The following is an 11717-nucleotide window of genomic DNA, read 5'->3' on the forward strand; positions in this document are numbered from 1 at the left end:
ATAGATGTGGCTTTACCTGTGGAACTAACCAGTCCTGAGTGTCAGCCTTGGTAGAAGGGTTGACTGCATCGAAACGCCCCAGAAGCACAGAACTACCTCAAAAGCCTCAAGCTGGAAGGGGCCTTTGAAATCCTCTAATAGAGGACCCCACTTTGCTGTTGAGGACACGGAGACCGAGAGAGGGAAGTGACTTTTGCTTAATCACGCATCTAGTTGGGGACGTTGGGGGGAGGGAGAAGTGGGGAATGTCTCTCCCTGTCAGGGATTTAAAGTTCCTACCCGCATTGTCTTACTTGACGGACACAAGGACCGGCTGTGGGAGTGGTCCCTGCAGCTGTTGCTCCGTCTTACAGAGAAGGAACCCTTCAGAGAGGGAGGGGGTGGCATCCTGAAGGCATTCGATCAAAGCAGCAAATTTAATTATACCCACCTTGGAGTTCCCGTTGTGGCTCAGTGGGTAACAAACCCGACTGGTATCCATGAGGACTCGGATTCGATCCCTGGCGTCGCTTCATGGGTTAAGGATCTGGCATTGCCATGAGCTGTGGTGTAGGTCCCAGAGGTGGCTCAGATCTGGCACAGCTGTGGTGTAGGCCAGTGGCTACAGCTCTGATTTGACCCCTGGCTTGGGAACCTCCATATGCCGTGGGTGCAACCCTAAAAAGACCGAAAAATACACACACACACACACACACACACACACACACACACACAGTCTTGGCCAGAAAGAGGAAAAATGGAAATATATATATATGCAAATTTATATAAATAAGTATGTATATATATTTTTTGGCCATACCCGAGGCCTGCAGAAGTTTCAGGGATCAAACCTGTGCCAAAGCCGCAGAAGAGTGACAATGCCAGATCCTTAACCTGCTGCACCATCTGAAAACTGAGGTACGCCCGTGATGAACACGTGCCCTCGGTGAGTGTGGGGGAGGGTTCAGAGCCGAGGCTGTAGCTGATGCTGCTTCCGTGCAGCTCTCCGCCCCCGAGCGTCTCACCGCCGCGTGTCCTTTCAGTGGATAAAGATGCCGTGTTCTGTACAACACTGCCCTGGATGCAGGACTAACCAAGAAGCAGGGCAAGTGGCCGCGTGGGGGTTATTGAGATGCCATGTGTATCCTAACACGCTGCCTTCCTAAAGGTTTTCCAGAAAATTCTGGACTTAATTCCCTGTGTCTCTCCCTCCACGTGATAAAACAACTAGTCAACATATGCAAAGCACACATCTGCACCAGAGCCAGAGTCCAACCCCAGGCCAGGGCTGCTCGGACCCTAGCCCTCAAGCCGTGCCCTGGAGCAACACGGATCCCAGAAGTCCAGGGAGGGACAGCCGCCCTGTATTCCTTGTTGCTTCATATTCCTTGTTCCAGGTGCTCGATGGAGGTGATCAAATCTGCCTTTCACATCAGCTGCGTGGTGCTACTGTTGTTATCAGCCTGTTGCAAGTGAATGGTCTTGAGCCGCAGAGAGACTCTGAGTCACCTGTCCTGGGCCGTCAGCTCATAAGGGGTAGAGGTGATGAGAGCTGGAGCCGGAGAGCTGGGATTCCAGGTCCAGGCCATCCAGCCCCAGTGTCTACACCCTGCACTGCGCCGTGCTCTCAGTCCCCACCGGGCCGAGGACGAGGCCTTGGGACCAGGCCGTGAGGCCCCAGTGAGCATCAGAGGCCACCAGAGGGCGCAGGGCTGCCAGCTGTGCACCCTGGAAGGTGTCCTTTCCCACCGGGGCTGTGATCCCTCCTCCGCAGTCCCCAGAGCCGGGGGCTCCTAAAGACAGACGGGAAGGGACCCCAGGGGCCAGCGCTCCGAATCTGCTCCCGCATCAGGGCTTGCTGGAGGGGCCGAGGAGCCTCTCTAGGTTTCAGCAGTGGACATCCTGGTGGGTCCCTCTGCAGAGGGGCCTCTGAGCTGCTGCCCAGCCCTCCCGCGGCCCACGGCCACCTACTCCGAGGTCGGGGGGACAGTCGCCCCACCATCCACCCCGGCTCTGAGTCTCCTGAGGCGCTGCTTTGCTAGGACGGGTCGATGCCTCGTTGAGGCAGGTGTGGGGAGGACTGCGGCCGGGCCAGCCACACACCTTGGCGGCGGGCGGCTGCCCTTGTCCTCCCAGCCCTGCCGCTGCGCCCCCCGCCCCCGCCCCCTCACCTCCCGCGGCCGCCGTGCACGTTATAGTTATTGCCACCATTTGCCAGGCCCTGTGCCTGGTTTTTGCCAGCCCTGGTCTGAGTAAGCACACTCCCAGCTGCCTTGGAGGTGGGTGTCATTATCTCGCTTTTACGGCTGGACATGGCCACTCAGAGAGGTGAAGTCATCTGCTCAAGGTCACAGCGAGCGGCTGGCGAGGGGATGGGAACCCAGAGCCGCCTCGCTGCGGGCTGCTCTTCGCCCCGAGGCCCACGGCCCCTTCCGCCCTCCCCAGCGCCCTTGACCTCCCTCAGGACCAGTCGTCGCACCCACCCCACCCCACCCCACCCACCCACCCCACCCTGGCACAGGGCCTGCGCTGACGTCACTGTGGGTGAATGCCACCCCTCTCATGATGCAGCCCCCGAAAGGTCAGAGAGGCCACTTCCTGTCCCAGACAGTGGCAGTAAAGACAGCAGAGGACACGTCCCACGCTTTCTGTGCCTCAGTGACGAGCACAGGCAGACGCCCTCCTGGGAACAGTCCTCTGGTTCTGCGTGCGAGTGTGTGAGCGCGTGAGCTCTGTGTGTGTGCGTGTCCTGGCAGTCAGGGTAACTGCAGGTGCTGGTGTGACTGCACTCGGTCCTGCGTGCACACAGCACTGGGTGTCAGTGTGTGTGAGCGCGTGTGTCTGTGCCTGGCGGTGTGATTGGGTCACCGGTGTGACTGCGGCGTGCGCCTTGGCACGTCTGCGAGGGACCGTAAGCCGCGGACCGGAGTGGAAGCACTCTGCCGGGAGGGAGGGTGGGAGACGGCGCGACACTGGGCGCAGGCTGCCTCCTCCCTCCCTCGCCTTGTCAGCCACTCGAGCCTCCCCAGTGGCCCAGGCCCTCGGAGACGCTTGCCTGGGACAGAGCTGGGTTCCCAGGAGCTGTCAAGATCGGGGCCCGTGAGTCCCGCACAGATGAACCCCTGCCTTTTCTCCTTACGTCCTGGCCCTGCCCGGTCTCTGCCCCTCCGCCCGTGGCCCTTTGGAGGCCCACGTCTATGCACACCTGCTTCTGCCCCAGGTCGCCCAAGCTTCCTGGCCTGGCCAGAAGCCGGTCCGTTGTGAGCTGCCGATCGGCGGCGGAGTGTGGCCCCTGCTGGCTTCAGAGCCAGGAAAAACAAAACAACGAAACAACAAAACATGAGGCAATGGAAAGAACACTGACGCTGGAGTCAGAAGAATCTAGAATTGCATTTGGGCAAGACATGGCCCTTTCTGAGCTTCGGTTTCCTCGTCTGTAAAATGGGATGAAAGGCCATCCCTCAAAGTGTGGACGGAAGGGCCGTGAGAAATCAGACGGAGGCAGCCAGCAGGGCCCTGGCATGTGGAAGGTCCCAAGGACCCAGCTACCTCCCTGGCTGCGCCCACGCCTCTCCCACGGGCCGGGACCCACACATTCCCAAGCGCACCGCTGCCCTCCTGGCCCCGGGCGGCTGCCGCGCCCCGACGATCTGCTCCCTGCTCCCGACACCAAGGCCCGGGCGGAGCTTCTAAATCCCAGCTCTTCCCATGCACGCACCCCCTTCGCCGGCTTCCCCGTCACGAGGAAAAGGGCAAAAGGCCCTTGCCCCCTCCCCTTATGTTGTCTTTTGTGTTTTTAGGACCGAACCCATGGCATATGAAGGTTCCCAGGCTAGGGGTCTAATTGGAGCTGTAGCCGCTGGTCTACACCACAGCTCACAGCAACGCCGGATCCTTGACCCACGGAGCGAGGCCAGGGATTGAACCCGCATCCTCATAGATCCTAGTCAGGTTCGTTGCCCGCTGAGCCATGACAGGAAGTCCCCTCTTCCTGGTTTTTAAAGCCACCTGGCTGCTCACCCACAGCCCTCTCGACACCCTCCCTGCTTCAGCCTGTCCGCCCTCCCTTCCCCTCTCTGTGGGTTCAGATCCTCCCACTGACCAAAGCCCAGTTCAAATGCCACCTCATCTGGTGACATCCCCGGACCAAGGCCTGGGGACTTTCTCTCCTGGCTCTCCCATGCTTCCCCAGAGCCTCAGGGAGCCTGTGCCCGTGTCCTATCTGCCCACCTGCCGGCAGGCTCAGGGCTTGTGCAGGTTGCCCTCCTTCCCTGACAGCCTTCGGGTGCAGTCGGCTGTCTCGGTGGCCAGTGCCCAGGGCCGGCTGGGGGCGGGGCAGGGGGAGGCAGCTGCTGCCCCGACATGTGGGGAGCAGATGGTGAACGGGGCTCCCCAGCACCTTGTCCCACCCGGGCCACAGGGATGTGAGATGACACCGCTGAGCAAACAGTCAGACACGCCCTCTGTCCACTCCCCAGCTGCCCCTCAGAGCATCAAGGGAAACACCTGCCCACCCCAGCGCCTGGGGCAGGGGAGGGGACCCTCCACCGCCACCTGGACTTGGGCACCAGCCAGGAGCCTTCCAATTCCCACTCAGTCATCCACATTCTCTGTGGTGCTGGGCACGCTCTCCCGGGAGACTCAGTTTCCTCCTCTGTAAAATGGGGCATCGCAGACCCGTGTCCTGTCTGACTCTGTGGCTGTGCCTTTCGCCTTCCGCTTCCCCAGAGACGGGGTTCTAGCGCCCAGAAGACAGGGCAGGAGGTATGAACCAAGGAGAAGTTTAAGCTTTTCTTTGGCACTTGTGAGAACTGGTCTCTGTTCTGGAATTTACAGCTTTGTGACTACAGCTGGTGCCAAGTCCACCTGGCAATGGGTCTGAAAGATTGTGCCTCCCTATGGGCTGAGCCAGCCTCACGTGTGAATCTCTACTTCCCTCTCTGCTGGCCGGGTGCCCTGGTGCCCAATGCCACGGGTACAACAAGGGCCTGGGCTTCTGTCCAAATCCTCAGGAGAGTTATGGGTTCTTTCTGTCTGTCTGTCTGTCTCTCTCTCTCTCTCCCCCCTCCTTCCTTCCTTCCTTTCTTTCTTTTGCTTTTTAGGGCCACCCCACAGCATATAGATGTCCCCAGGCTAGGGGCTGAATTGGAGCTACACCCGCAGGCCTACACCACAGTCACAGCAACGTGGGAGTCCAGCCGCGTCTGCGACCTACTCCACAGCTCACAGCAACACCGGATCCCTGACCCACAGAGAGAGGCCAGGGATTGAACCCTCATCCTCATGGATACTAGTAGGATTCGTTTCTGCTTCGCCACGATGCGAACTCCAGGAAAGCCACGATTTCTTCATCTCTCTGGGCTTCGGTGCACCCACCTCGAAAACGGAGCTCTAGGCGTTCCCGTTGTGGCTTGGCAGTACCGACCCTGACTACTGTCTGTGAGGATGCGTGTTCGATCCCTGGCCTCACTCAGTGGGTTAAGGATCCAGCATTGCTGTGAGCTGTGGTGCAGGTCGCAGGTGCAGCTCAGATCTGGTGGCTGTGGCTGTGGCTGTGGTGTAGGATTCGACCCCCAGCCTGGGAACTTCCGCATGCCTTCCAAGCCTTTCTTCTGGGGTCAGCTGAGGCCTCCAGCCTGCAGGGAAGCATAACCGAGGCCCAGGAGGCCTGGCCCTTCGTCACCCGACGTTAACGGACACGCTGGAACCAGGTCAAGGTCACCCAAACCCAAGAGTTCAACAGCCTCCAGACCAAGAGCATCCTCCCCAAGACCAGAGGGCACCCCGAGAGCAGGGAGCACCTCGGCAGCTGCCGGGAGTGGGCGAGGGGTGGCGGGGCTGCAGGGGTGAGTCTGGGCTCCACACCTGGGAAGCACTTCGCCTGGAGCAGGCGCCTGAGAAACGTCCCCTGCTATTTTTCATGTTGTGACTGTTACAACATCGCCCCCTTCCTGGTCTCCGGAGGGCTCGGCGGAAGCCGCTAAGGGCTGGGCCTTGGGGGAGGCCTGGGGCCAGGACGGGGCACGTGCCAGGCTGGGCCTTCAGGAGCTCCCAGGAGGGTGGGCAGGACACGGTTTGGGAAGGGTTAGAATGGGAGAGCACAGGAGGCTGGCGGAGCCCAGAGGAGCTGGGCTGGTCTTGACACAAGCTTGCTGGTCTTGGAAGGGAGGGAAGCTCTCTAGACAGTCCCAAATTTGCCATGTAGTTTTTATTGTCTCCAGAGTCCCTCTGCAAAAACCGAGTCTGGGAAGGGCCCACAGCTATGCACGGACAGAGCCGGCACTCTAACCCGGGGCTCCCCCCTCCAGAGCTGAAGCTGCCCCGCTACAGCACCCTGGGTCTGGGCCCCTTCTTCCTGGCCACTCCTGGGGAGTCTTTTGGGATCCTGGCTACAGGGCGAGCAGAGGTCTGACCATGATGGGCCGTGGATGCCAGGCCAGGGAGACTGGGTAACCATCAAAGGGTTTTCACAGGGGGAAAGGCAGGCAGAGGAGGCCCAGCCTGGAAGGCTCTGGCGGTTCAAGGGTTTGCCAAAAAAGGTGGTCTTGGGTGTAGGGAGCTCAGACAACCCAGACCCACTTGCTACCCGTAAGGAATGATGAGGGGCGTGGGGTGCTGGGGACCAAGGCCACGGGACTCAGGTGTGGGCCAGGGAGCCGGAAGCCTGAGGTTCGAGAAGGCCCCACGATCCAGCAGCTTCGATGCAGGAAAGGAGGGAGGGGGCCTGAACGCACACCTGGGCCCCGGCTGGGCCAGGGCATCGGCGGGGGAGGCAGCGAGGGAGGGGTGCCAGTTCCCATTTCCCAGGGTAGGTGTTGGAGGGAGGGCTGGCCAGGGCACGGCCTTCAAGGGCTGAGGCCCAGGAGCCGTTTCCTCTTTCCCACAGTGTGGAGTTACGTCACTCCTGCGCACACCCCCGCCCCACCCCACCCCTGCCCCCCACCCGGTGAGCCCGGCCGAGGGGGTAGGCGAGAAAGAAGCTTCAAGAACCCAAGCGCCCCTGCCCTTTAACCAAATCCCGCTGTCCCTCAGGAGTGGAAGGACTGAAACACCAAAGGGAGCCAGAGGCAGGGCTCCTTCAGCCCCGAGCGGCCTCAGGGAGCCGCATCCTTCACGCCAAACCAAATCCCAATCCAGCCCGAGTCTCGCGCATAACCCCAGGTCCAACCCGCCAGAGACCCGCCCCCACCCACACCTCCAAGCTCAACCGCAGACTTGACGCCAACCTCAGTCTTCCAAAGCATCCTGACCGGACCCCAAATCAACCTCCACGTCGGCTACATTCCCACGTCGGCCCAATCTCACGGCACCCCCAGATTCCAAACCCCAGCCTGACGCTTGCCCCATCCCCGAGCTCAGCTCCATCCTGACCCCGACCCCAGCCCCAGCCCCAGCCGGAACCCCAACTTGAACTCCAGTCACTATCTGCTCCTTGGTCTGGCCCTAACATAACCCTCATCCCAGCTCGTCGCCTAAGACTGACCTGGGCCCAGCTTTCCCTCTAACCCAGCTCGAGTCCGAGTCCAGTCCCAGCACCCACCGCGGCGGCACTCCGGAGCGATACCTGGCTGCCTCCATCCCGAACACAATACATTCTACCCTAAACACGTCTCTAGCCTCGCTTTCAACCCAAACTCCATCCGTAACCCTAACATGCCCGACCCCATCCCTAACCCTCCACGGGTGCTCACGCCCACCCACTCTCGGCCAGCAGAGGCCACCATGTGTGGACTGGACCTGTAGCCCTCAGCATACACACACACACACACACACACACACACACACGCACACACGCACACGCACACGCACACACACGAGAAGGGGGGGAAACGCAGGCTGGTTCTGAGGACTGGCCTAGAAGAGCAGGGAGGCCAGGTGTTCCCTGCCCCTCCCTTGGGCTGACCCCTTTGGAAGCTGCCTCCCATTCCCCCTCGGGATTGACTCCCCACTCGGGCATTCCCACCCCGAGCCCTTTTCTTCAGAGGTGTCCTGGCCTCCAGCCAAACCGGTCTGTGGATTAGAACAGAGCTGCTCCCAGGCTTCCCTTTCTCCCTGTCCTGGGGCTCTGCTCGCAAAAGAACACGATGAGCACACAGGACACAGGCGGCAGGCAGGGCTCGGTCCTCACGGAGGCCGGGTCTAGAGGGGCAGAGACACACGCGCGAGTCGCCCAACTCAGCAACATCCCCGTAGAGGACTGTATCTGGTTCCGTGGGAATGAAGGGCATTTAGCTGAGGATGCAGTGGGGGTTATTGGATCTGGGTCTTAAAGTTTAAGTAGGAGTTCCCCTCGTGACAAGGAAGGAAAAGCCTTGCAGGCAGATGGAACAGCATATTCAAAGGCAGGGATGGTGGGAGAGTCGAGCCTCCCAGGAAGGGCCAGGGTGGGAGAGAGTAGGCTGGCTTAGTTGGGGGAGGCGGAGCACAAGGGGGGTGTTCAAGGTGCCAGGGGCAAGGGAATTGGGGGGGGGCAGGGCTCATTGGAGGATGATCTGAGGCTGCAGGACAGGCAAGACGGTAGGCTCAGCACAGGATGAGCACAGGCTGTGGCTCAGACGGGCAGGTGGTCCGCAGAGGGGCCAACGGGGACCAGGAGCTGCCACCGCTGTTGATCAAAGTAATCATAACTGAAGGATGTTTTATGGAACGCTTTCTGTGTGGCGGGGAAAGCAGTTTTATGACCTCAACTCATTCTCACATAATCCCCTGAGGTGTGTATCATTATATTGGTTCCCCCCAGAGGACACAAGAGGTGCGGATGACATTCGGAGAGGGAGGCAGTGTGCCAAACCCACACACCTCGAAGTGGGGCGGTAGGTGAGACTTGAACCCAGGCCTGTGGGTGCCGAGCTGAGTCCTCCCTCAAAGCCCCGGTGGCCAAACCTAGTACCTGCCTCGGTCGGTCATCTCACCTCTCAGCTCCTGACCCCCTTGCAACTTCCTCCTCCCCCCAGGCCGATGTGCTCCCATTTCCCTGATCATGCCAAGCTTACCCACCTCCCTGCTGTCCGCCTGTTAAGCATCCTTCGCGAAGCGGCCTTCCACCTTCAGCCCCTTCTTTAAGAAACGCTCCCCCGCCCCGCCCCCGTGCTCTCAAATTTGGCCCTGGCACACCCTCCTTTGGGAAATCTTTCTGAACTGCCCTGCCCCCGGGGCTGGGTGAGTGGCCCTTCCACTCCCCGTGCCCATGGGCTCCCTGCTCAGCACCCTGCCTTTTGCCACTGCCTGGGCCTCCCTCCTTAAGAGCAGGGCTGGCACCTGGCACCTGGCCCAGCCCAGAGCAGTGGTCCGTGAGGGAGTGGATGAACGCAGGACCCAGCTCAGCTGTGGGTGAAAGTGGGAGCCCAGGGAGGGGCCGGGGCTCTGCCAGCCTCCACTTTCTGATCCCTTATCAGCCAGGGCTGTCTCCAGGCTTATCTGATAAGAGTGGAGTTGATAAGCCAGCAGATGAGATGCGGACAAAGACCGCTGAGTTACTCAGTAACCCCGCCTGCTTTAAAAGTCCCACTGCCTTCCCCTGCAGCCAGACCTGGCCACTCCTCTCTCCCGGGTGCTGCTGCCATGAACACCTTCCTGTTCCCCACACTGTGCCTCCTCGGGGTCTGGGCTGCCCTGGCAGGTGGAGTCACGGTGAAGGTACGTTCTCTGCCTCTAAGGTGGCCCAGCTGGCTCTCTGCCCCAGCCGGCTCTACCTCCAGGCCCAGAGGAAAACACCCCTTCCTGGGGGCTGGAGTTGGGGGGATATGGCTAAGGCTTGGTTCTTCCTCAGGGGCCCTATTCGCAGTCCTGCCTCTTACAGTTTCCACTTCCATCTTGCTAAGGAGAAAGACCATCAGGTAGAGAGAAGAGAACTAACAACGTGGAAAGGTTGGCCAATTTACAGGGCTCGCCCTGGGTCAGGCTCCTCCAGGACCTCACTGCAGCCATAGGAAGAGGGTTATTCATCCCTTTTTTTCAGAGCCTCAGAAAGATTCTGTAACTGGCCGTAGGCACCTGGTTGGGAAGTCGAGGGGCTATAGATTCAGCTCCAGATCTTCCTCTTCATTCCTGCCCTCAGCCAGCGCACTGGCCTGGATCTCAGGAATCACCTGGACATCCTGGAGGTCCTGACAGAAGGGTGTGCCCGCTGGGGCGGGTGGCAGGCCAGTCTGGTACCTGGCAGGGTCCCCACTCTCTGTCACAGCCAGGCTCCAGGAGGCCTGTTACTGCTTCTCAAACATCACCCAGGCACAGGCTGGAGCTGGGGGGCAGGTGAGGCGCCCACACTGCCCTCAGGCAGGGTGAAGACAGACTGGGCATGGCCACGTGGGATCAGGATGCCTGATCCCAAAGTCAGCACAGTGCCCACTAATAGTCACCTGCTGTTTCCCTGACACTTGACATCTGCTTTCTTCATTCCTCATATAACATGCAGAACCTAGGCTCCCAGAACACATGCCCTACCCATGGTCATGGTCGCAGAGCCAAAGCGGCACTCAGACCCCAGTGTCCCACTCTAAGGCCTCAACTCTGCCCACCCACCGCGGGTCACCTCCCACCGCCTCGCAGGGGAGCACCTGACTCCCATGTGCTGCACACACTGCTTGAGCGCCACTGGGGCTGCCGAGGGGCGGTCCTCGGGGAAGTGGCCGGGGAGCGGGCTGCAGCCTGGCCTCACCCTCCCGACATGTCTCTCAGGATGGAGAGTTCTCCTTCTCCCTGGAGTCAGTGAAGAAGCTCAAGGACCTCCAGGAGCTCCAGAAGCCCAGGAACCCAAGAAATCTTGATGGACCCATCATTCCCGTCCTCTGTAATTCCCCGAAGTTTCCCGAAGAACTCAAGCCCATCTGCCAGAAGCCCAACGCCGAGGAGATCCTCGAAAGGCTGGGTGAGTCGCCTCCTCTCTGAAGGGTGTGGTCCGGGAATTCCCTGATTGGCGGCACTGCAAGGAGAAGGCGTGATCTGATTGGTGGGTGCCAAGGACGGGCTCTGCTCGGATTGGTGGGTCTGCGAAGCCTCCCGCTGTCAGGTCTTGGTTCTCCTGGTCTCTGCTGCAGCACCTTTCAGGGCAGCATCTCCGCTCTGCTTGGCCGGCTCGCGTGGCACTTAGAGCCCCGCTGGTCAGAGAGGACGGGCCTGGGTGTCTCCTGGGTGGCGGATGCCCGACCTCTGGCTCAAGGGAGGGCGGCAGCTTTGGGGAGGGGACGCTCTTCTCACGGGGCCTCCATCTCTCCGGTCCAGAGACCATCGCCCAGGACCCGAGCACATGTGAAATTTGTGCCTATGCTGCCTGCGCGGGATGCTAGGACGGCCAGGGCTCGCTGTCTTCTTTCCCACCCCCGCAGGGCGCTTCGCATCCCCGCAGCTCCACCTGCCCAGACGGGAGGAGCGAGGAGGGGGCAGGCTGGGGCGGCCCAGGCCCTGCCCCCATCCGAGCTGCCGGTGCTTCCCAAGATCCATTCCCCCACCCATGGCTAATAAACCAGATTCTAGAGTCCTGCTGGTGTGGTTTTCGTTCCTTCTTTCCTCCATCCGTCTATCATCATCCCATTTTATGGATGCCTGCCCCGCCCTCGACAGCTCAGGGTTTACTGTGCCAAGTGCCAGGATCCCACTGTTCCTGCTAAGCCACTACCTCCGGGGGAGGTCCCCAGGCACAGACACGGAGGGGACTTGAATTCACAGACCACCAAGGGGGCAGGTGGAACCTCTGCTTTTCTTTCATGACCCCTGGGGTCCCCAAGGCCACTAAGCCACAT

General features: G+C 60.5%; 1 protein-coding gene across 1 annotated transcript; it reads left to right on the forward strand.

The window, feature by feature from the left end:
- The first annotated feature begins 9506 nt into the window (after positions 1–9506).
- On the forward strand, positions 9507–11455 carry GUCA2A (guanylate cyclase activator 2A). Its single transcript, NM_001160274.1, is given in 3 exon segments — positions 9507–9615; positions 10657–10846; positions 11200–11455. Coding segments are annotated over 3 exon segments (330 nt in total). The 5' UTR covers positions 9507–9540; the 3' UTR covers positions 11265–11455.
- Positions 11456–11717: the final 262 nt, after the last annotated feature.

Source organism: Sus scrofa, chromosome 6, assembly GCF_054392235.1.
Source record: "Sus scrofa isolate SSC_HxYL_T2T_F1_AM1 chromosome 6, Sscrofa_HxYL_maternal_Yorkshire_Landrace_v2.0, whole genome shotgun sequence".
In the NCBI taxonomy this organism is placed as follows: domain Eukaryota; kingdom Metazoa; phylum Chordata; class Mammalia; order Artiodactyla; family Suidae; genus Sus; species Sus scrofa.